The sequence below is a fragment of the Carya illinoinensis genome, chromosome 1 (assembly GCF_018687715.1).
Source record: "Carya illinoinensis cultivar Pawnee chromosome 1, C.illinoinensisPawnee_v1, whole genome shotgun sequence".
Classification (NCBI taxonomy): Eukaryota; Viridiplantae; Streptophyta; class Magnoliopsida; order Fagales; family Juglandaceae; genus Carya; species Carya illinoinensis.
Window position 1 is genome coordinate 5,633,080 of NC_056752.1, and position 22,960 is coordinate 5,656,039.

The 22,960-nt window shown below is 36.8% G+C and overlaps 4 protein-coding genes across 7 annotated transcripts; 2 read left to right on the top strand and 2 right to left on the bottom strand.

Moving 5' to 3' along the window:
* The first annotated feature begins 332 nt into the window (after nucleotides 1-332).
* LOC122307567 (vacuolar sorting protein 39) lies at nucleotides 333-9,467 on the top strand. 2 transcript variants are annotated; one of them, XM_043120498.1, is made up of 12 exons: nucleotides 334-875; nucleotides 1,099-1,310; nucleotides 1,793-1,924; nucleotides 2,016-2,159; nucleotides 2,930-3,042; nucleotides 3,681-4,116; nucleotides 4,538-4,867; nucleotides 5,495-5,716; nucleotides 6,107-6,349; nucleotides 7,445-7,897; nucleotides 8,467-8,565; nucleotides 8,779-9,467. In XM_043120498.1, the coding sequence occupies exons 1-12, from the start codon at nucleotides 434-436 to the stop codon at nucleotides 8,977-8,979; spliced, it is 3,027 nt and encodes a 1,008-aa protein (XP_042976432.1). In that variant the 5' UTR covers nucleotides 334-433; the 3' UTR covers nucleotides 8,980-9,467. The 2 variants fall into 2 exon arrangements, with proteins under 2 accessions (XP_042976440.1, XP_042976432.1); XM_043120506.1 differs by lacking the exon at nucleotides 2,016-2,159 and having other exon boundaries at nucleotides 333-875.
* A 50-nt stretch (nucleotides 9,468-9,517) lies between these two features.
* Nucleotides 9,518-10,508, bottom strand: LOC122307588 (protein N-lysine methyltransferase METTL21A-like). Its single transcript, XM_043120548.1, has one exon. The coding sequence runs from the start codon at nucleotides 10,452-10,454 to the stop codon at nucleotides 9,624-9,626; it is 831 nt and encodes a 276-aa protein (XP_042976482.1). The 5' UTR covers nucleotides 10,455-10,508; the 3' UTR covers nucleotides 9,518-9,623.
* On the top strand, nucleotides 10,478-13,662 carry LOC122307594 (AP-3 complex subunit sigma). Its single transcript, XM_043120561.1, has 7 exons — nucleotides 10,478-10,838; nucleotides 10,944-10,986; nucleotides 11,202-11,263; nucleotides 11,573-11,669; nucleotides 12,349-12,419; nucleotides 13,156-13,247; nucleotides 13,400-13,662. The coding sequence occupies exons 1-7, from the start codon at nucleotides 10,770-10,772 to the stop codon at nucleotides 13,464-13,466; spliced, it is 501 nt and encodes a 166-aa protein (XP_042976495.1). The 5' UTR covers nucleotides 10,478-10,769; the 3' UTR covers nucleotides 13,467-13,662.
* A 1,201-nt stretch (nucleotides 13,663-14,863) lies between these two features.
* On the bottom strand, nucleotides 14,864-22,405 carry LOC122307577 (pyridine nucleotide-disulfide oxidoreductase domain-containing protein 2). Of its 3 annotated transcripts, XM_043120518.1 has the most exons (16): nucleotides 22,093-22,401; nucleotides 21,782-21,943; nucleotides 21,274-21,453; nucleotides 21,026-21,083; nucleotides 20,687-20,737; nucleotides 20,445-20,527; nucleotides 19,816-19,903; nucleotides 19,013-19,054; nucleotides 18,851-18,925; nucleotides 18,630-18,698; nucleotides 17,812-17,927; nucleotides 17,079-17,191; nucleotides 16,156-16,235; nucleotides 15,842-15,962; nucleotides 15,306-15,372; nucleotides 14,864-15,169 (listed from the first exon to the last, which is right to left on the bottom strand). In XM_043120518.1, exons 1-16 carry the CDS (start codon nucleotides 22,338-22,340, stop codon nucleotides 15,034-15,036), a joined length of 1,689 nt encoding a protein of 562 aa, XP_042976452.1. In that variant the 5' UTR covers nucleotides 22,341-22,401; the 3' UTR covers nucleotides 14,864-15,033. The 3 variants fall into 3 exon arrangements, with proteins under 3 accessions (XP_042976452.1, XP_042976460.1, XP_042976470.1); XM_043120526.1 differs by lacking the exon at nucleotides 15,842-15,962 and having other exon boundaries at nucleotides 22,093-22,405; XM_043120536.1 differs by lacking the exon at nucleotides 22,093-22,401 and having other exon boundaries at nucleotides 21,691-21,832.
* Between the last annotated feature and the right edge of the window lie 555 nt (nucleotides 22,406-22,960).

A 22,960-nucleotide genomic window follows, 5' to 3' on the forward strand; every position in this document is an offset into this window, starting at 1 on the left:
ATATGTAAGATAATTTAGATACATGAATTATACGTTTATTAAAACTACTAGATTTATTTTATTAAAATAAAATCATATTTTAAATTATTTACATATAATTTTAAGTGCTCGAATTATAATTTATATATATTTTACAAACACTAAAATATCTGAAGATTGGACAAATTAAATTATAAAATCCCTTGAATTGATTTTTATCTGATTGCAAATCTAGTTTTCGTATTTCCAACGTTAGTTTATTGTAGGTTTTGTAGGTTGTTCCTACACAGTTGAGACAAAAAAGGAAAAAGCCTGGGAAATAAAAGGACAGAAAAAAGAGGAAAAGAAGGAGCAAGCGGTGTCGTATTGCTTCAATAATAACATTCGTTACTGCTCGTTATTATAATAGGAAATTCCGATCGGAAAACGTCCGAGAGGGATTGACGACGAGAAGATGGTACACAGTGCCTATGATTCCTTCGAGCTCCTCAACAATTGCCCTTTCAAAATCGACGCCGTCGAATCCTATGGCTCAAAGCTCCTCCTCGGCTGCTCCGATGGATCCCTTAAGATCTACGTTCCCGAATACTCCGTGTCCGACCGCTCTCCACCGTCCGATTACCACTTACATGCCCATGAGCTGCGAAAGGAACCGTACGCACTAGAGAGAAACTTGTCTGGGTTCTCCAGGAGGCCCCTGCTCGCGATGGAGGTCTTGGAGTCGAGGGAGCTCCTTCTTTCGCTCTCGGAGTCGATCGCCTTCCATAAGCTCCCAAACTTGGAGACCAACGCTGTCATCACCAAGGCAAAGGGCGCGAATGTGTATTCTTGGGACGATCGGAGAGGGTTCTTGTGCTTCGCGAGGCAAAAGAGGGTCTGTATTTTCAGACACGACGGTAATTCCATGAATTCATGTTATCTCTTTCTCGGAATTAATTGCTTAAGTTATGTTTAAATTTTATTTTTGTTGTGTATCCGAGAAAGTGCGAGAAAGGATGTGAGAACATGCCAATTCTATGGAATTTTAGGTGGTCAGCGTGTTGTGGAAATTACGATCCCATATTGTAGAAAAATACAAAAACATGGCCTTTAATAACTTTATTTTTGTGTGCTGATTAGGCGGTCGAGGATTTGTAGAGGTGAAAGAATATAATGTGCCGGATACGGTAAAGTCGATGTCATGGTGCGGTGAGAATATATGTTTGGGTATTAGAAAAGAATACATGATATTGAACGCAACAAATGGTGCGTTGTCTGAAGTATTTCCTTCTGGGAGGCTGGCCCCGCCTTTGGTGATCTCTCTTCCCTCAGGAGAACTTCTTCTTGGGAAGGTATTCTTTTCTGTGTTGCCGTTTATATTCTGCTTTCCTGGACATGCATTGATAATTGAATGCATATTTTATAGTTGTTACACACATTTACACTAACAGACCCGTAAGGATACAAGCTCGTAGTCAATGGGAGGGCTTGGGATGAGCTGTAAACTCAGACATCTTTGGTTCAATTCTACACTAGGAGTTTTCCTGGATTATCACTGATGCACGGTTCTGACGGGTGGGGTTGCGAACCCAGGGTTTACTCCCCAAGGGTGTGTCCAAAAGGCCCTGCCTCAGTGAGGTTCCACGTCATTAGAAGAACATACATTACACTTTCTGATAAATAAGGATCATACATTTACACAAATCAAATGCTAAAGACAAAATATTTTCATGGAGGGAAATTATTTCCTTTGTGTGAATGCCACATTTATGTTGTGATGATCATATTCTTACTCCTATTTTCGAATGCTGCAAATGCAACTTGCTGCCTATAGGAGAACATTGGTGTCTTTGTGGACCAAAATGGGAAGCTGCTTCAGGAAGGTAGAATTTGTTGGTCAGAGGCCCCTGCAGAAGTTGTCATTCAGAAGCCATATGCAATAGCTTTATTACCAAGATATGTTGAGGTAACCTGAACATTTGCTAAGGAAGATCAACTTACCGATGTTTCTGAATTTAGTTGTGCCATATTCAGTTTCTTCTACTTTTGTTGTTCAGATTCGATCTCTTCGAGATCCATATCCATTGATACAGACTGTTGTTCTACGAAATGCCCGTCATCTTGGCCAAAGCAACAATTCCATAATCGTAGCATTAGAAAATTCTGTTTATGGGCTCTTCCCTGTTCCTCTTGGTGCACAGGTATTGATGCTGCATAGTTAGATATGAAGCTTCCTCTTATTTACTAATTAAAAAAAGAAGAAGAAGCTAGATATGAAGCTTCCTCTTTGGAAGCCTAAACTAGAGCAAGACCAAGCAAGATGCCGTTTTGGTCCAAGAACAAGTGTCAATTCTTGTTAATTAGGTCATTATTATTTTATGATCAATTGTGGCTTTCTCCTTGCTTCTTTGCAGCCCCAATTGAAGCCTTTCCCTTATGCTATTAAAACCCTGTGCAAGGAGGTCTTTCAATTCAGTCCTAATTCTCAGTTCCCGCAAATTTTACCCCACCAAGTTGCAAAGTTACAGTAGTTATTAATCTAACTTGAACTACAAACGTTAAATACCATTCAAGAGTATACATGGGCAGATTTGTAAAATAAGTCATGTGCAGGAAAATTTCTAAACCTGCCGTATGTGAGGCTGATTTCTAAATACCAATAAGTCTACATGCATTGCCTTCTTTTGAAGTGTATGCATGAGTTAGACATGTTGACACAAAATTTATCCATTCTTAATATTCCAGATGAATCATGTAGATCTATTATGTCCTGTTTCTTTTTGTCATTATATTATGCCCATAGATAGGTTTAATTGCATCATGCTTTCAGCAATGATATATGCCTAACTTAAAAAGCACATGATAATTTTATGCATTGGAAGTTTTTCAGCAATGATATATGCCTAACTTAAAAAACACATGATAATTTTATGCATTGGAAGTTTTGTGAGAGTTTTCAACTGTATTGCAGATTGTACAACTAACAGCATCTGGCAATTTTGATGAAGCCTTGGCGTTGTGTAAGCTGCTTCCCCCAGAAGATTCAAACCTTCGAGCTGCAAAGGAGGGATCGATTCATATAAGGTGGATGTTTTCCATAAAATAATCTAATCCTCTACTAATTCATTAAACAGATATTAATTTATGATCAGAACTTCTTTGGAGTTAATTTATATACGTCATGCAAGCATTTATGTAGAACTCACTTACTTAAGAATTTATATCATGAATTCAATATAACCTTTAGCGTGTATATAGTCTAAGTTTCATGTGGATGTTTAGGGCACGCTTTGGTGTAAGCAAATTTCTACTGGGCTTGATGTATGTAGAGGCCTAATAAAGTCTTGTGCCTATTTTGGTTCGTTAAATTTAGGTCTAGGTTGATAATGCTGAAGTAATTTAACTAGTGGCTTGTTGATGTTACCCTCTTCAACATGAAGCATTGACTTGCAACTTCCAGCTGTATTCAATATATGTGTGATGCTATTCATAGTTACTTAACAAGATGATAGAATGTTGTAAACTTACTTATAATGACCTTTGTTTCTAGTTTTTGTTTTGTGCAAGTTTTTGTTATATTAACCAGCCAGCGGATTTAAAGAATTCTCAATGGCCATAAGTCAATATGCATTGTATGCATAATTTAATCTAAAATATTTTTGTTGATAAGTATAAATTAATCAAGTATTTGATTTCAATGAGTTTGTCTCACTATGTTTCAGATACGCTCACTACCTATTTGATAATGAAAGCTATGAGGAGGCGATGGAGCATTTCTTGGCATCTCAGATAGATATGACCTATGTGCTTTCGTTGTATCCATCTATTATCCTTCCTAAAACAACCATGATTCCCGAGCCAGAAAAGCTGGTGGACATTTCTTGGGATGCTTCATATCTCTCAAGAGGTTCATCTGGTTTATCAGATGATATGGAAGCCTTACCATCACCACAACTATCAGAATCTGATGAGCATGCAGCACTTGAGTCCAAGAAAATGAGCCACAATACTCTCATGGCTCTGATTAAGTTCTTGCAGAAGAAAAGATATGGTATAATTGAAAAGGCCACTGCCGAGGGAACAGAAGAAGTTGTTTTAGATGCCGTTGGAGATAATTTTGCATCGTATGACTCTAGTAGGTTCAAGAAAACGACCAAGGTAGACTGATATTTTTCTTTTCTAGGTCTCAACTATTTTGGTGTAATGGGATCTATAGGGATTTAGACCCTTGTTTAATATGTTTGCATGGTCATAAGGATTGTACTTAATATTGAACTTAAACTTTTAGATTTTCTACGTTTATTGGACTCTATGTTATAGACTTTGAATGAGCTGCAAAATACTTGTTATTGAAAAATTGTTATTTAATATGGGTTACTTCTTTTTCTAAGGTGGGGATTTTTGTGTTATGCTGATTTTTTGTTTATATATTAAATAAATTTGATATTGCTCAAAAACTAGTTGGGTAATTTAACTAACGTGTTTGGATGGATAGGGTTTGATTAATGTATTGTGACCTCAGATGGTGAAATTCTATTTGTATGTGTTCTTATTTGATTCAATATTGTTTGCTCCTCAGGGGCGTGGTAACATCTCCATTAGCTCTGGTGCTCGGGAGATGGCAGCAATACTTGACACAGCACTACTCCAAGCTCTGCTTCTTACTGGACAGTCTTCAGTGGCTTTAGAGTTACTAAAAGGTCTTAACTATTGTGATGTGAAAATATGTGAGGAAATTATTCGAAAAAGAAATCATTATGCTGCTTTGTTAGAACTTTACAAGTGCAATTCAATGCACCGTGAAGCCCTTAAACTTCTACATCAATTGGTAGAAGAGTCAAAGGCAAACCAATCACTAGCAGAGCTTACCCAAAGGTTTGAGCCTGTGTCAATTATTGAATATCTCAAGGTAAGTTTTCTTACCTAATGCAATACTTATAAAAAAAAAAGTTTTCTTACCTATAGCCTTTTTATTTTCTCAATTTCTGTAAAGATAGTTATCCTTATGTTGTAGAAACCTGTATTATGTTTATTGATGATATGGAAGCATTCAACTACTGATTTTTCTGCATACTCTAATCTGGATGAACCATATAGTAGCTCTATGCACTGTTCTCCTGTGTATATTATTACTGTGAAGAGAAGTCGCGCTTTCCTCCAGACTAGGTTTTTTGATAAGTAGCCTTCCTCCAGAGTCCTTTCAATTTGTTGGCTAAAACTTTAATATCTAAGTTCTGAAAGTAATTTCTTCCATGGTCCTTGCCAAGTTCAGTGCTTGTTGGCATTTATTACTTAAGTTTTTACTTGCTTTTCCTTATGCCATTTACCTAAAACTGAAGAAGGTGATCCAGGGATTTTCTGGCTGGATTCTACTAAAGAATGCCCTAGTTAGATACAGCACTACTTTTTAGCATCCAGTGTAGAATTGCTTTATTCCAGGGGAAAATAGAGAAGTTGAAGTTTTGGTTAAGAGTTAATAGAGCTGGTGTGTTATACACCCAGTAAGATTTGATGAATGTACTCTATTCTTTTTCAGCCTCTCTGTGGGACTGATCCCATGCTTGTCCTTGAGTGCTCAATGCTGGTTCTTGAAAGCTGTCCAACACAAACTATTGAGCTGTATTTGTCTGGAAATATTCCGTCAGACTTGGTCAACTCTTATTTGAAGCAACATGCTCCAAGCATGCAGGCCAAGTACTTGGAGCTCATGCTTGCTATGAATGAGAATGGGATCTCAGGAAATCTGCAAAATGAAATGGTGAAGATCTTTTGCATTTCTTTCTGTAATGTTAAGGAACAGATATTTGTCACTTGAGAGTCACCAATAAAAATTAAACATAAATGAAAAGGATTGAAAATAAAAAGACTTGACAGAACAGATCTTTTTTTTTTTGGTAAGTAAAATAAATTATATTATCAAAAGAAGGCAAAAGCCTGATACAAAGATTAGAGACCACATCTAGGTATGAACAATGGATATAAGGAACTCATGTAGCCCCAACCCATTAAAATCAACCGACTTGACAGAACAGATCTGTTCTGCCAAATCAAATAACTTCATTGTTGTTATGGGTAGTGTAGGTGGTGATGGTAGTTTGGCTGATTTTACTGATAAATCCTTTTTACTTGTCATTTTTGTGCATGGTAGATACAAATATATCTCTCGGAAGTGCTTGATTGGTATTCAGATTTAGGCACTCAACAAAAATGGGACGAGAAAGCTTATTCCCCAACAAGGAAGAAATTATTGTCTGCTTTAGAGAGTATCTCAGGATATAATCCAGATGCTTTGTTGAAACGTCTTCCACCAGATGCGTTATATGAAGAGCGTGCAATATTGTTGGGTAAAATGAACCAACATGAGCTTGCCTTGTCTCTATATGTTCATAAGGTACTTTCTTACATTAATCAACATTTTTTCCTTTTTGTTATAAAATCTGCTGGCAAGGTGACATGAAACTGATTGGGAAAGTTGTTCAGTAGCCCTAGCCACCACAAAGTGCATTTGGTGAGGATATGCATAATAAGATAATATTGAATTAAGCTGTGCATTGTAACCAGGAAATGCTGTCAATTGGGCGGTTTTTTTGTTAATATATATGGGCAATTGAACAGGCTATTTCAATATGAGAGTCTTACGGGAAGGTGGAAAACCAGGGCTGGTATACTTGCTGTGTACACAGACTATGCATTTTGAGATTTTTTAATAACATCACGATTGCCGTGCTCGCATCTTGATCATATCCTCATTCTGGAGTGGTAGGTTTATGTGTGGTACCGGCATTGATAATGAATGCACTTATCAATTTTTTTTTTTTTTAATAAAATTTTCAATTGCTTATTAAAAAAATGCAATGGTGGAAAACCTTGATAGACCCTTCATATTTCCATCCTTCCAGTTTATTATATTTGGCTTAGAGTCATTTGAACTGGGTTTTAATCTTGTTGTTTAAGTTTAGTTATCTGTAGTAAAATTATAATGGCATACTATAATTTTACCATTCTTTTTCACATGCATGATCAGAAATGTTTTTACAGGCCTTGGATCTGTACCAGTTTTTTTCTATTTTATAAATAGTTGAATGACGGATATATGGTTCTCTGGAGTGAGTTTCATACTTCTTTTTTTTATTCTAAATATAAACAAAAACGAACTTAATAAATTTAGTGAATTTTTGCATGTCAATACTGGGACATTGGCTTTTACAAATGGATTGAATTTGGGATTGACTTTTTCCACCTCTTTTACATGTAGCCACTACTATTAGTGCTCCTTATGCAATTATGTACTCTTGTTATATGGTAATTATTTTAGTATGTAAGATAAGATACGCTGCTGTTCTGTGTTAAAAAATGCTCATCATTTTTGTTGTTTTCTATTGTTTATATTATTTGTATTACTTATAAAACAAAAAATGTTTGTCTTATTCGTCCATTGATTCTTATGAATACTCTCTGAGCATATCAATTTCTGTTGCATTTGTAGCTTCACGTTCCTGAACTTGCACTGGCCTATTGTGATCGGGTATATGAGTCTGTAGTTCATCAACCATCTATAAAATCCTCTGGCAATATATACCTTACTCTTTTGCAAATTTATCTTAATCCTCGGAGGACAACCAAGAATTTTGAGCAGCGAATCACCAATCTAGTATCACCTCATCATACGAGTATTCCAAAGGTTGGCTCAGGGTCTTCGATTAAAGCTAGAGGAGGCCGTGGAAGTAAGAAAATTGCTTCAATAGAGGGTGCAGAGGACATGAGAGTAAGTCAGAGTGGCACCGACAGTAGCCGGAGTGACGGTGATGCAGATGAATCTATTGGGGAAGGAGGTTCCACTATTATGCTTGATGAGATTCTTGACTTATTGAGCCAAAGGTGGGATAGATTAAATGGAGCTCAAGCTCTCAAACTCTTACCAAGGGAAACCAAACTACAGGTATCAACTATATTGATCGGGGACTAAAAAACTTCAAAAGAACTAGTTGTATTTTTTTTTGAGATAAAAAGGTAGTTATATTGATATCACACCCAAATAAAACTAGTGGTAATTACTAGGCTGTCTTGGAGAATGAACACATTGTATTCTCACCCTATCAAGATGCCATGCCATTAAAAACGGATGGTTATATAAGCAGTTTCAATGATATGGCATCATGTGATAGTGTAGGTGTATCGTATTGCCTCATCCGTACTTCAGGACTACCCAATATTTAGTTCCAAACTAGGTATCTTGATTGTCTACATGGTTATGCATATCCTTGCTACTGATGTCTGATCTACTTAAGGTATACTTCGTTTGTTATTTGCTTATTCTGATATACTCACTTCAACTTTTCCCTTCTCCCTGGTGTGAGAGAGTCTGGGAATTGAGGATATACGTATATGCCTGTTCTTGGTTTCATGCTAGTTCGTCAACATCATTGTGTTTTCTTTTCTTTGTTTGCCATCAGAATATCGGCTGTAAGTTGCTTTTCTAATGTTTGTTATTTTAACTGTTATTTGAAGAACTTGCTTCCATTTCTCGGACCTCTTCTGCGGAAATCCAGTGAAGCATACAGAAATCTTTCAGTGATCAAAAGTTTGAGACAGAGTGAAAACTTGCAGGTATGGTTTATTGTGTGTGGGACTTTTTAAGGCATGAACCTTAGCCTAAAACTCATTGCGACCCCAATCTGCAAATATCTCACATAGTATATTTTGCTGCCCATTTGTGTGTAATCTACTCTAATTACACATATATCAACAACTTTATGTTGCAATACAAGAATCCATAATCTAATTATCGAAAATAGTAGTCATAATAATTTCATGAAACAGGTGAAGGATGAACTCTACAACCAAAGACAAACAGTGGTGAAGATCACCAGCGATAGCATGTGCTCTCTTTGCAATAAGAAGATAGGGACAAGTGTTTTTGCTGTCTACCCAAATGGGAAGACACTCGTGCACTTTGTTTGCTTTAGAGACTCCCAGACTATGAAAGTTGTGGCCAAGGGCTCACCACGAAGGAAGCGATGATAATCAGTATCATGGTGGTTTGAACAAGATGTGCATTCCAGTTAAACCTAGCACATGACGATTTTTGTTTGACAATTTTGAGGTGTAAAAACAGGTACTAAAGGCACTTCTTCCAGCATCCAGAGATGGTAATGGTCTAATAGAGATGTAAAAAAGTGTGGCCCTGGGGTGAAATGCAAAACTGCTACAGAGATCCCAGAGATGACTGAAGACAATACAGGGTGTGATTTATCCACCTCTTGCCACAAGCGCACCGACGGAATCGAACTGGCAATTTTTGCCTTCGTGAAGATTGCTTTTATTAGGTTGATGATCATCTATATCAATTTGTGATCGTGTGGATGTGAGGTTAACTTTTGGTTTGAGTCTCTTTGTTTGTGAGGGTATCAATCAGGACACATGGTCTTGATTGCGTGTATAAGAAAATGTGATATTCCGCGTAATTTTTGCCTTAATTATATTAATATATTATGATCCAATTTCTGAAAGATTCATATACTTGGATCATCTCCACTCTAGAAATTGTATAACCATTCTATGATTCGTTAATTATTTCAGCCTCAAAAATCTTGAAAATTCAATATATGGCGACGACACGCGGAGGTGAGAATTTCTTGGCAAACAAACAAGCGAAACATTCTTGATCATGAAGAATTGCTTGCCGAGCTACCAGAATTCGAATTCATAAGCTTCTCAACAAACCGGTAAACAACCACTCCAACCCTACATCCCTCGGATGGACTATCCACGTGGAGAACCTCAACCTGAAACCGCTTCTTGGCTTTCTTGAAGAAAGCCGAGTCCTTCTTCCACCTCCTCAAATGGGCCATCACGAACGCCTTTGCTCTTCCGTTTTCACCCTCGCTGTCCAACAGCAACAGGCGCATTGTTTCGAGCAACGGATCGTACAAGTGATCATGGTAAACTACATCCGAGGCCAGAATTAGATCGAAATCCCGCCCAATCAGCTTCACGTCATCGGCCTCTCCCCACCTTAACGGCTCCACGCGTATGGCCCCTCCGTTCGCGGTTATAACGTCGGCGTTTGCCTCCGCATTGAACAGGAGGTTCGGAATGACGTGTGGGAGGTCGGTGACCGTGACATTAGCGCCGAGAGTGGCCGCGGCGGCGATCCCGACGAGACCGGTTCCGGAGCCGAGCTCGAGGATGTTGAGAGGGCGGCAATGACCGAGCAGGGTGGGAGATAGGGGGTTATTGGTAGGCTGACAGCGGTGTTGATCGAGTAGAGTGACAAGAGTGGTAGCGGCGGGCCAGAGCTGGAAGGAGAGGCCTTGGGAAGGGAGCTGCCTGATGAACAACGTTGAGTCGATTGAACGGACGTAATGCTGCTGTAGATGTTGCTCCGATACAACCTCTTGTATTGTACGGAATATCTTTGCATCGTCTTGCTCATCTGGTAGTATCATCGTGACGGGGTTTATGTCGTCTTCGTCATCGTCGTCGTGAGTAGCCATGTTCCCTTCTTCGTGTATATTTCCGCCGGCATCGAGCGAAGTTTTCGGCGTTTAGCCATTCCTTATAAAGGCCTAGTTTGACTTAGGGCTAGTTTGGCGCCGCATGTCATACGTTTTGTTTATGGGAAACGACAGCGTTTTCTAATGACCCGCTGTAAAAGAAATATACAACGACAACGGTGCAAAAAATTTGAGACTACTAAACGGCGACTCGTTAAATGCAAAATATAATGTGTATAGTAATATTGTATAAGCCTGTCGATTTGGAATTCGAGACCCTTCGATGCGTGTGGGTAAATTGAGCCGGTGAGCAAGATGATACGAGCGGTGATGGTGATGAATACGCAGGGCAAGCCCCGCCTTGCCAAATTTTACGATTCCGTGGTCTCTCTCTCCTCTCATTTTATACTTGTCTTGAATTCTAATTCTTGAAGATCATGGTACAACTCGTTGTAGGGGCTCCGATTGAATTAAATTCTTTGATTTCAGCCTGTCGACAAGCAGCAGGAGCTTATCCGCAGCGTTTTTGGAGGTTCTCCCTCTCTCTCACGCTCTCTCATGCATACCATACGCACAACATTTTTTTCTTGATTGGATCTCAGTATCACACTGACGTCGGTTCGACCACACAGTTCTAACTAAAATATTATCTATTTTTTTTTTTGGGTGCAATTACCATATTGAGCTCTTTTTGAGGTTTCGTTTGTTTTTGTTGTTCTTTACCCCTGAAATTTTGATTTGGTGCAGTCTTATGCAGTAGAGCTGAGAACGTAAGCAATTTTGTGGAGGCCGACTCTATTTTCGGTCCGGTAATATATTTTTTTCTCAGCTCTTACTTCCTCGTTCCTGTACTGTTGGGGTCCTTTTTACAAAAAGACATAGATATTTTGATAGCGACAGAGTTATTTCCTTTTCATAATCCGAATAATATTCATTACTAGAAGGGGTGCTTTTGTGCAATTATTCAGGCGCTTTCTTCAATTACTGTCTTAGTTCTCTTAAATGATATTCAATATTCATGTTATCCACAAAAGACTTCTAGGAGTTGCTGTGAAGGTATGCATTCCAGTCTGTTCCATTGTAGAACTCTCTATTTTAACTTTTATCTCTCCCTGCAGGATAGTCGCCTTGTATACAAGCACTATGCAACACTATACTTTGTTTTAGTATTTGATAGTTCTGAAAATGAGCTTGCCATGCTCGACTTGATACAAGGTACATTTTTTTAATAATTCACCTCTCTATTCTATACTATCTCTAGCGTTGAATGGTAGGGACAATGTGGCATGCTTGAGAAACAGGGTAGTAGTAAATGGATGTTGTAGCTTTGTTACAAATTATTTATTGCAAATGTATGCTTAAATACCATAGATAGGAGAAAATGATATTGCTGAAACATGTGAAGCAGATTGATTACAATGTAATCAATTATGATGGAACCAATATCCATCTTTGTGAATTTACCTAATTTTCAAGCTTTTCTGTACCTTCACTTGCTGCTTGATGACACATCAGACAAACTGAGCATTATTATTAAAGGTTAATTTGTGAAAATTTATCTAAGAATAAGTTAATAACGTATTGTTGTCTGAGGTTAGATTTGCTGATTTTAAGCTTTAGCACCTATCAAAAAAGCTTTAGCATCATGATTATGAAGGTCATTTGCCTCTTGGCCATGTTTAAATTATCATAAATTTATGCTGATGGATTGTGTTTGTCATGTATGCTGTATGTCATTGATAACTAAATGAGCTGAATGTAACAGTAAATAACCGATTTTATTTTTTATTTTTAATGAGTAAATAACTGATTTACGTAGTATACTCATATTACTTGTTTCTCATGAATTTTTTATTTAATTGGTATTCACTTACTTCTACCTTTGTGCCTTCAGTTCTTGTGGAAACGTTGGACAAATGCTTTAAAAATGTATGCGAGCTTGACTTGGTGTTCAACTATAGCAAGGTTTGTATCTCTTTAAAATGCTTGATATGGATGTATCAGAAGTTAGAATATGGAATCGGCAAATGGTATCTTATCTGTCTTCTTAGGCATGTGCCTTGGAGAAGTTGGTTATTTAACTTAATCACTGGGCTTCAGAAGATGTAGTCGGAAAAGCTCTTGTTTTGATATTTAGAAGTATCTTTTATCGGTATTTTAGACAACCTGATTAGGTCTTATAATCTACAACTCTACATTTTTGAAAAAGCACCATCTGATTGAAAGGTTCTTTATGGTGGGGAGGTGTCATTTGAGTTACATGAGCTAGTGAACATACCACTGGCAGTTTGTCATGCTGAGCATTGCCATTATGTAATATCTTCTCAGAATATTTTTAAGTCGACTTGGAGGTCAATCATTTCCTCTCTGAGTTAACCAATTTGATTATTTCTGTGGTTCTTGCTTCAACCTCCAACCTGATATAATGATGTTTTACTGAGATGCTATCTCTCCAATGTGCCTGAAATATGGTGATCTCTCAGAGTAGCCAGAGGGTTTCATTGAAGGGATCGAGGATACCTTCATTTACTACTCACAAATTGAACCGAGATGAGTTTAAGTTCTACTGAATCAGCATATTTATAATTATTGCAGACCGTTGCTTTTGTTTGTTAGCCTCATGTTTTCCCATAAATAAATACGCTCAAAATCTCCACCAGACTAGGCTTCAAACTTTTTTCTTTTCCTCTGTTTTGGGTAGATTCATACTATTCTGGATGAGATATTTTTTGGAGGCCAAGTGCTGGAAACAAGTTCTACAGAAGTCATGAAAGCTGTTGAAGAAATATCAAAGTGCGCTCTCTCTCTCTCTCTCTCTCTCTCTCTCTCTCTCTCTCTCTCTCTCTCTCTCTCTCTCTGTGTGGGTGGCTGGGGTTCTGAGTGGTGCATGCCTGTATCTCTGCATATGCATATTGATTAGTGGAAGCCGTTTACACATGATGCAGGTTGGAAAGTGCCTCCAATTCTATCAACCTTGTCCCCAAGTCTGTTTCTGGTTGGCGGGGTCGATAGCTTGTGGTTTTCAGATGAGTTGTTGAAATGATCACGATATTGAACTGTTACATTATCACTGTAAATCATCCGGCGGAAGATGTTTCAGCTATGAGCTCATAAAGATACCCCGTGAGTGGACGATCCCATTTAATCCATATTGTTTTTAGGATTTGGCATATAACAAATTATAAAACATCATATTGGCTTCTTGAAATCGATGAAGGTTGTATATTCTAAACTGCCACGGGCTGGGACCAAATTTCTGTTATCTTTCCATCTCTAACCAACTCTTGATTCTTTCTGACTAGGAATGATTTATCTCTTTCGGGATGAATACATTTTCCACCCTCAAATTATTAGAGATTTTAAAATCTAAGTTATTGAAACTAACACATTGCGTCCTTAAATTATAAGTAAAGAAATAAATACTTGTGTTCAATCGTCAAGATTGATCCAGGATGCAAACTATAGATATTTGATAGATGAGAAAATGTTATACATTTAGGTTCAGCTTTAATAGTTCAGGATGTAAAGCAATATTGTGAATTCCGTTCCGGTGTAGTGTCCGGTACATTATACCACTTTGATCTGTTTCATACCAATTCTGGCAATTCTAATCTCATTTCGTGAGTGTTTTGTTCCTCATTCCGTTTTAGATTATTTTTGTAATTTTCTTTTATGTAATTAGAATTTTTTAAAATTTTAAATCCAGATAGTATTTAATTAATTTTAGAATATAAAATATATTTATATAATTTTAATTTTTTTTGTAAATTTAAATATATGATATATCCCCTCATTCTCTTTTTTCAAATATCATTATTTTTAATAATTTATCTATTCTTTTAATTTATTTTATTTTATTTTTGTTTATGTGTCTCAACTCAAATTTGTGATTTTTTTAAAATATCTATTCATTTTATAACTTTTCAATTCTTCCAGACATGATACACACATTTATGTATCTATTCTATTAATTGTTAGTTTATATATAGGTATAAATATTTATATATAATATATAATTAATTCCGAAACGATACTAATACTGAAATATTTCGTTTTAGTGCTTTAATCAAAATGCTACCAAAGTATTCAAAACTTTGATGTAAAGTGCAAAATCTTTGATGGTTAAAAAATGCAAGTATGCTACTCCCTTCTCTTTAACAGCAAGGAAAAGATGCATGCAAATCCGGAAGCGTGTTGGTTGAGATTTGAAGTTCAAAGCCAATTTGGAAAACATGCTCACAAGTTAAGACGATCCTGGGTGACGCTGGAATGGTATTTATTTATATTTCTATTGATCGAAGATCAGTAGAAGATAAAATCCAACCCGCTTGAATCCTTTCACGCGGGGTTTGTATTTCTCTCTCTCTTGTTCCAGGATTTCACACTCGAGTCTAGCTTCTGAAAACCAGTTAGTCTAATGCCGAATGCAATTTGATCCGACCTTATTATTCTGTTGTATTAAAATACGCCGACAAAATTGACAGTCGATAGAATGCAACAGAAATCCTACAACAGGATAAAAGGAAATTGGTAACTTAAAAGCCTTCGGCTTCAGGACATATGGCTGAGTTACCGTGTTTCAATTCAATGGTGTCTTGACATCTTCAAGAATTAGACGAGCCGAATTACGTCCCGGTGCGCCCATCACGCCACCCCCCGGATGGGTCCCGCTTCCGCACAAGTACAGCCCTCGGAGTGGAGTCCTATGATTTGACCTTTGTTCCCAAAATAACATAAATCACATTGGATTTTAGTACTTTAACAAAGTAATGAAGATGGTAAGAAACGTCAAAATTAACAAATTTCTATGACGATCCCAATTGTAAAAACATTGTGTGCTTTATGAATTACCATCCTTTAACCGGTCGCATGAGGAAGAGAGAATCCAATCCCATAGCACCATGGAAGATATTCCCTCCTGTTGAGAATCATTTGTGTCAGGTATTTTCATGAGAGAATATATGATATTAGAATTTTTTAAGAAATAGAAACTTCGTGAAAATGTGTGATGAGCATATTTGGTAATCACACTTCTTAACCTTATTAGCTGGTTCAATTGAAGGTAACTTTTGGAGTAATGCTATACACCATACTTTCATAATATTTTTATCCTACTAAGTAAGATGTGACATATTCATCACCATTGGATCATAAGGAAGCATCCAATAAATGATCATTCAATAGTGATAAATGTGCCACATTTTACTTAAATGGGATGAAAGTAGGATGGTAGTGCGAAGTACAGAATTTTCCTTCCGTATATAGAAAAACTAACATTTTTTTGGAGGATTCTGACACTGAAAACATATATTTACGTAACCCAACCACCAGAAGTATAAACTTATCCCAATTCCAACATCCTGCCTAAGTTCCTAGCGTTATGATACCTGTCAGACCAATTTCCCTTTCAAGATCAGGCGGAGTCAACATGTCATAGCCAATGACTGATGAGCTGAATGCAGGGGCATATTCATCAATCAAGGCGAAACATTTTTTAGCAAATGATTCCTGCAATGAATATAATAATTACCCAGTTTTTCCAGGATTAATCAGACCAATGAAGATCTGCCATATTAGAGATATATAGAGACAAATTTAACTAGTGGGTACAAGAAAAGAACAACTGACTGCTGAATCATAGAGAAGTTTTATGTAAAAAGCAATACAATGCCAATGCATCAGTTACTAAAGTATAGCTTACTCTATAAGCAAGATCTCCCCAGCTACCATCCAATGGACTATAGGGTGTGTATTGAATAAATAGGTTGATCACATGCTTACCTATCAAAAACAACATGTTACTGAACTCCAATCTTATAAAGATTAAAGCTTTCCAAGCTGATACGGTAAAGAGATTTGGATGTCTGGCGGAAAAAGTAAATAGAAAGTCTATGATAATAAAAGATAATTAAAAAAAGAAGAAACGTAAAGGGAAAAATGAGCAAGCAGGAGAGTTAGCATGAAAACAGCTATGGATCCTGCCCAACTCCTAGTTTGTTACATCAAGGAACATCATTGAAAGAAACAAAAGCAAAAATAAATGGAAAGCATCATGGAAAAGGAAGCAAAATACTTATATGGCCTTTTTCTAACTGTAGTTGACAAGTGCAGTTAGGTTTTAACACAAAATAGCTTGTAGGCAACATCCTAACAACTTAATCTATTCATTTTATTTTTTATTTAAGAACCTCGGGTTTATTCTGTGACAACATCTAACTTTGAATGTCTGAACGAAGAAAAAAAAAGGTACAATGACCTGACAACACCTGACAGAAAGTTTGAGTGAAAATTACAAGGCAAAAACACATAAATCATTATTACTTATGAAAGAGTGAGATATGCGTTTTGCACATTAATGTAACACAGGCTAAAGAGGAAATATCTCTTCATGTGTGTGTGCATTAACTGCTGGAACAATAAGAGTTCTAAAATCAGTTTGGAGGACATACTTTCCATGAGCAATATGAAGAAGAATGACAAATTAGAGTTTCAGTTCACTTTCTATGCCTTTGGAAAAGAAAACCTTGAATGTGATCAGAACCCATCAACTTAACTACATATAAAAAAAAAAAAAACACACCAAGGAATAAGAAACCACAGATGCATCAAAGAAAAAGTAAGTACCAGGTGGGGATATAGTCTTGTCAAGAACAGAGGGGATTGTCATTTCAATAATTGGTCTTCGTGATGGTAATCCATTGGCAGCATCTTGAGATGCTGAGTGAATCTCTTCCATGCTTAAAAGGGTGACAGAACACAAAGAAGATTGCATTGGATTGTATTCAAATGGTAGAAGTTGAAAATAGAAGTTTAGGTGCAGAACTGAAATCTAAAGTTAAAACTGGAAGCCTGTTCCATTATAGTTTGCAAGAATTATACAACTTTGAAGGTTGTCCACCATGAAATGATAATATATCAAACAATTCAATAAAATCTGTTGTTGTAGTGAAAGGTAAGTAAAATCATGTTAAGAAAGTTAAACCAAACTGGTCAACAAAAGTTGATACCACAACGACTCTGTCTATTGGCATGCCGTAAGCACAACTCCTAAAGTTGTTTGTTGTAATGGGATAGAATCTAAAAGGATACCATCGTCATCAATAATTTGGTCAGCTATTCATATTCAGATATGCCTTTCACTCTATTCAAACAAATGGCCAAAGAATACCATAACCTTTTATTTCACTAGATACTTTATGGTTCATCTACTCTATTCGGTCTTGGGCTTGATCCTATGATTAAATATCAACAATCTTGACACCCAGACAAACTTTTAGCTGTCTTGTCTCGAAGAATTTACAAGAAAAAACTTGTGGACCGGAGCTTATATATTGTTAATACTGAGATAAAAGCATACCTTTCAGAACCAATATGAATGGTGCCAACATGCTGAGGACCAGCTTCAGGATGGCCTAATTTGCAACATTCAAACTGGGGCAATTTATCAACTGCTAAGTTTATTTTTGTAGTTCCCTGAGAGCCACATACAGAGGAAACCTTAAACTGCAGAGAAATAAATCCTACAATTTGCAGTTCATTTTTCTATGCTCCTTGTTACGAAGTGCTGTAAACTTTCAGTGTTTTTTTAACCTATCAAAAACTTTCAGTGTTTTTTTTTATACTTGCTAGAATTATAGAATATTACAGAGCTTGACTTTCATGTCTATTAGGTGACCTGAGGGATACTACCAGATAATTTTATGCAGGATGGCGAAAAACTAAAGCGCACAGAGTCCAGAAAGATTTTGTCAACTTATGTTTCTTGTGATCTTTATTTACTCTATCCTCATTCATTCAGTACACTTGCATGGTTTCTGTCAATCCGATGGATTGCAATTTCTTTCTTATTATAAAGTAATACAATGGCTTTCATACTGATAGGATCAATCAAGCCACAATATGCTGAAGGCAATCACCTCAAGTCTTTTCCAATGATCATGGTCATGTCATAACTAGCAATGTTTTATAGTTGGACCAAGTTTCATGTGATTTTGTAATGCCAGCTATCACACACGCTGGGCATTCTTCTTCATTAGACTACACACTACATAAGAATCTGGTTATGTATATGCATTATGCCTAAGTCTCCCAGTATATAGCAAATGAAGTGACACAGAATAGAAGGTGCGTGCTCTAGAGTGTCTAATGGTAAATAAGGTTGTATAGGGTGCTTACAGAACTGTAGTCAGAGTACTTAATAGCTCGGATGAAATCATCAGGAAGGACATTTTTAGGGACTAAATCCTGTGTCACATGAGCAAATACTAGAATCAACATTAAAATCCACATAGAATAGAGGGTGGAGAAATTTAACCTAAATGCATTTATATAATTGCAAAACGACTTGCGCACTCTTTCTGTAATTTCAAAATAAATCAGCAGTGTCCAATTTATACCATGAAAGTTCTATGAGGGGTTGCATTCGATAAAACAATTGAAGAATGCACCACTGTACCATCAGCCAGCGATACCTACATGATATTAGCCGTGTACAGAATAATTAGTTTAAACATACTTTGAAACCTGCTTCATTGAGGAAACCATGTAGCAACACTAACCCCGTCCACTGCACCAGAGTCTCCAATCAACAATTGTGAGACCTAATGTCAAAAGTAAAAAAAATCAAAGGTAGCAAAAGACAACTGAATAAAGTACAAAGGCAACAACTGAAGGATATAAAGAAAATCAATGAAGAAATAAAAATCAGATGAATTACTCCAAGTCTATTTTACAGTGATCCCTGAATTAAAAAAATAAATAAATAGAGAATGTTGTCTAAACTCATTATTACATCATTATCATCAGAATTCTTTAGGCGTTTGATGTGCTATTGTCTACATTATTTTGACCAGAAGCAATAAGAGACATACTTGAAGCTCATATCTCCCCTTTCTAAAGTGATCGATTGCATATGGTGAATGGTTAGAAAAAACTCTCAAGCTCAAGGTATTTCCTCTGTAGACACTCTGAGTCATAAGAGCACTTGGAATGTGCCTCTGCATCAGGGGCAAAGCTGGGCTGGGCCAAGTGGTGGAGGGAAGCAAGTGGGGAGGGAGCTATACCTCTGTCAGCATGTCGATGATATTTACTAGCACAAATTCAAAAAATATATTCTGCATAGTATTTTCATGACCTCGTAACTGCCAATCCATTTGAAAACATTTCATTGTCTCAATTGATTTGAACCAAGTACACAAATCTTTCAAAATTAGAAACAGTTTCTAGAATCTAAGATTTCCATGCCTATCTCAGTTGTACCTGAATCCAAAATGAAATCAAATAAATAGAATAATGACTAATTACTTCATAATGAGGGAGATGCACAATGGAAAGCTATTGAAGTGATTCCATAGAAATTTACCTCCGCACTCGTGACAATATGGGCCCCAGCTTCCCTAGCAGCATTACTGATAGCCATGGAAACTGAGCCCATCCCACCTTCCACATACCTACAAGAAATAATGGTGTTTTTAGTCCACCAGTACTCTACTAGGGAGGTTAAAGAAATAAGTCATACTAGTATAAATCTAAATGCACAATGGCTAACTCAATAACACCAAGCTAAGAAGGAAGTATTAATTTGGATTTTTAAAGGTCCTAAACCAATCTTGACCAACATATGAACTTAAGTAAATATATAAACCTTTAAATAAGCATAATGCTAGTGTTTCATCAAACTCAACTCTAAATTTGAATTTTGCCAAAGTCAATGGAAGTCACAAACCAATAATTATCACATATATTTTTGGAATCAAATTTATAAAGTTGATTTTTCATTGAGTTATTAAAGGATGTGCCATCCTTTCTTCTGCTTTCCAAAAGTAATGATGACATTGCTATTCTGTACTAGGCCATATTTTCTTGCCTTATATCATAGTGAAAACTGAAGAATTCTAGATTCCTTTTAAACAGGAAAGGGATCAGAGGCAATGTACAGTGCTGCTTCTTTGATGAACAAATACTCATCAAGCCATCATTAGAGATACATACGACCAAATTCCGCGATCGCCATCCATTTCGCCCATCACGTGATGAAGTAAAACATATCCACTTCCGGGTGTATGTACACTAGCCTATGGTACAGATTTTAGGAAGTCAAATGTCGATACCTATAATGTAGTAGAAAACGAGCCATATAGTTTTTGGGTTGTGTGTGTGTCTCTGTATTTGTGCCACATAAAAGGATTCTGCACTCAAATTAATGCTCCCCCACAAAATCTAACAATACTTACCGTAGTTCCTATTACAGCATCTGTTCCAAGGGTTGCTTTGAGAACATCTGTCTGTAAATATCAAAGATGTTGATAGAAATTCAATAAACTGTTGACCATAAAACTTCATTACTTTTACCGTTATAACCCTATCATAAGTATAGCCCCAAAAGCAGTATATTCCAATCACTGGGAGAATGGTTTGATTAATAGTGGTGAAACATAAGATGCAGAAATCACATAAATGGAACTAAATATGACTTCACTTTCATCACAAATGGAAATGATATATCTATTCAATAACTACAGTCCACAAATTCAAAGGATAAAATGAAAAGAAATCAAGATTTTAATGACAACCTCAAACCAGGTATTCAAAACCTTTGAAGCAGGTGACAATAAAAGGTCCATGAACTCCCTGTCAAGAGTCGACAAATACAAACCATTAAAAGGTTGAGACCGTAATTCACCATTTTTACATCATTCAAATGGACTTGGTTAGGGTAAATAACTCTAATATGCCACCTCCAGTTAAACGTAACGGTATAAACAAAGCAGCGCTTTAACGCAACAGGAAACAACTACACATCAAGATGAAAAACTCTTACACAATATCTTTTTGGCCTAACGTCATCGCCTGCCGCAGAAAACGAGCCCAAAAAGCTGATTTGTGCATTCTGTCCTTCAACTGATTCTTCAAAGAGAAAACTCCTTGCAAAGATTCAGGAGGCGCCGAATCCAACAGTGGATCCATGAATTTACAGAAGGTCTCTAGCTGATTTTCATATCTGTAAATTAAAGAGGAAAAATGCACAGAAATAATATAAGTTTTGACGTAACTGAATCGAATACCTACACCAGACATTTATTTTTGTAAGAAGCATGATTGGAGAACATTTAAAAAAAAAAAGACGCGCACGACTTTTATTAGAAGATTTATAAGACAATTCCAATTTGTTACTCTCAAAAAGTTGGATTCAATTTGACACTCAAATTATCAACATCAAAATCTTATGATCGCTTACACGATTACATCCTCTTCAAACTACCATCATGCAACTGAGCGGGCCATACAGTTCGTTGAGAAAGAAAAATGAAGGAGATCATGGCATAAACCTTGGATAGGCATCGGCATCTCGTTTAGAGAACTTGGAAATCTCCGAACGATTAAGGTCCTTATCAGGTCCCAGTAGAAGATAGCGTCCGTCCAAACAAGGCGTAAACGAAGAAGGACTCCTCTTCAACAGCCTCAATCCATGACGCCCTAGCTCTAACTCCCTTTGCATCCAACAAAAAAATAGAAAATAAAAAAATCAGGAAATAAAAACAGTTGCGAAATTTATTACTGATCGTTAAACGAAAAACACACACTCACTGATGACTCACAAGCACAGAGCTGGGGAATTAGATGGAACTGTGGGAACTACCTGATGATGGAGGGGCGGAGGAGGCTTTGGAGGTAGCTGCAGCGGGAGAATTTGAAGCCCGGGATCAGTTCTTCGGTAACTGCGGCGCCGCCGATCAAGTGACGGCGCTCGAGAACAGCGACGGAGAGGCCAGCGCGTGCGAGGTACGCGGCGGCCGTCAAGCCGTTATGGCCTCCGCCGATGATCAGAGCGTCCCATTTCTTGTCCTTCAACGCGCTCGTGGTGCTGCTAAAGCTTCTTCGCCACATTCTTCACTCTTATTCCTTACTCTGTCAGCATCTTCTATTGAGATCCAGGGAACGTCTAATATCAATCCAACAGTTGAAGTAAAAAAAATTTACTTGTACACCAGTAAAATCACGAATTAATCTATATTAATATTAATTTTTTTATATTTAAAATTTAAATTTATACAATTTTTAATAAAATCTATATGAGTCCACACTAACTCACAATTTCAAACGAAAAGAGAGGACATTTGGAGACCCACGCCCACCTTCAAATAACAAGAGTTGACACGTGTATTGAGTGATAAATTGTTGTATACGACCAGTAGTATTTTCTTGCGCCCTTCTGTCGGTTCATATTTTGTTATTTTTCTTCCCCTCATTATCTGTCCCTTCTCTCCAGGATCATTTACATTTGGGTCATTGACACGAATAAAATCTTCTTTTTGCCGTACCATGCCACGAGATTGCGTGTCCATATAAGGAATTTCTGATTTCTATGGTGTTAGCGACGCCAATTTAATTTTATTATTATTTATTTATTTAATTTCTATAATTATTACTTGAGAGATTTGATTTCCATTATTATCTTATTTCATTTTATAAATAGAAGTTTATGCTTTCTATTTAATGACAATTGA

What these genes read in the sequence shown, in the direction of transcription:
- LOC122307567 (XM_043120498.1), top strand. Translation starts at nt 434, where the DNA reads ATGGTACACAGTGCCTATGATTCCTTCGAGCTCCTCAACAATTGCCCT. An exon ending in GGTTCAAGAAAACGACCAAG is followed by an intron (nt 4,117 to 4,537) that starts GTAGACTGATAT and finishes TTTGCTCCTCAG; the next exon opens with GGGCGTGGTAACATCTCCAT. An exon ending in TGTCTCTATATGTTCATAAG is followed by an intron (nt 6,350 to 7,444) that starts GTACTTTCTTAC and finishes TTGCATTTGTAG; the next exon opens with CTTCACGTTCCTGAACTTGC.
- LOC122307588 (XM_043120548.1), bottom strand. Translation starts at nt 10,454, where the DNA reads ATGGCTACTCACGACGACGATGACGAAGACGACATAAACCCCGTCACG.
- LOC122307594 (XM_043120561.1), top strand. Translation starts at nt 10,770, where the DNA reads ATGATACGAGCGGTGATGGTGATGAATACGCAGGGCAAGCCCCGCCTT. An exon ending in TATCCGCAGCGTTTTTGGAG is followed by an intron (nt 10,987 to 11,201) that starts GTTCTCCCTCTC and finishes GATTTGGTGCAG; the next exon opens with TCTTATGCAGTAGAGCTGAG. An exon ending in CATGCTCGACTTGATACAAG is followed by an intron (nt 11,670 to 12,348) that starts GTACATTTTTTT and finishes TTGTGCCTTCAG; the next exon opens with TTCTTGTGGAAACGTTGGAC.
- LOC122307577 (XM_043120518.1), bottom strand. Translation starts at nt 22,340, where the DNA reads ATGTGGCGAAGAAGCTTTAGCAGCACCACGAGCGCGTTGAAGGACAAG. An exon ending in GGCGATCGCGGAATTTGGTC is followed by an intron (nt 19,904 to 20,444) that starts GTATGTATCTCT and finishes TATTTCTTGTAG; the next exon opens with GTATGTGGAAGGTGGGATGG. An exon ending in ACTCTGGTGCAGTGGACGGG is followed by an intron (nt 18,926 to 19,012) that starts GTTAGTGTTGCT and finishes AATATCATGTAG; the next exon opens with GTATCGCTGGCTGATGGTAC.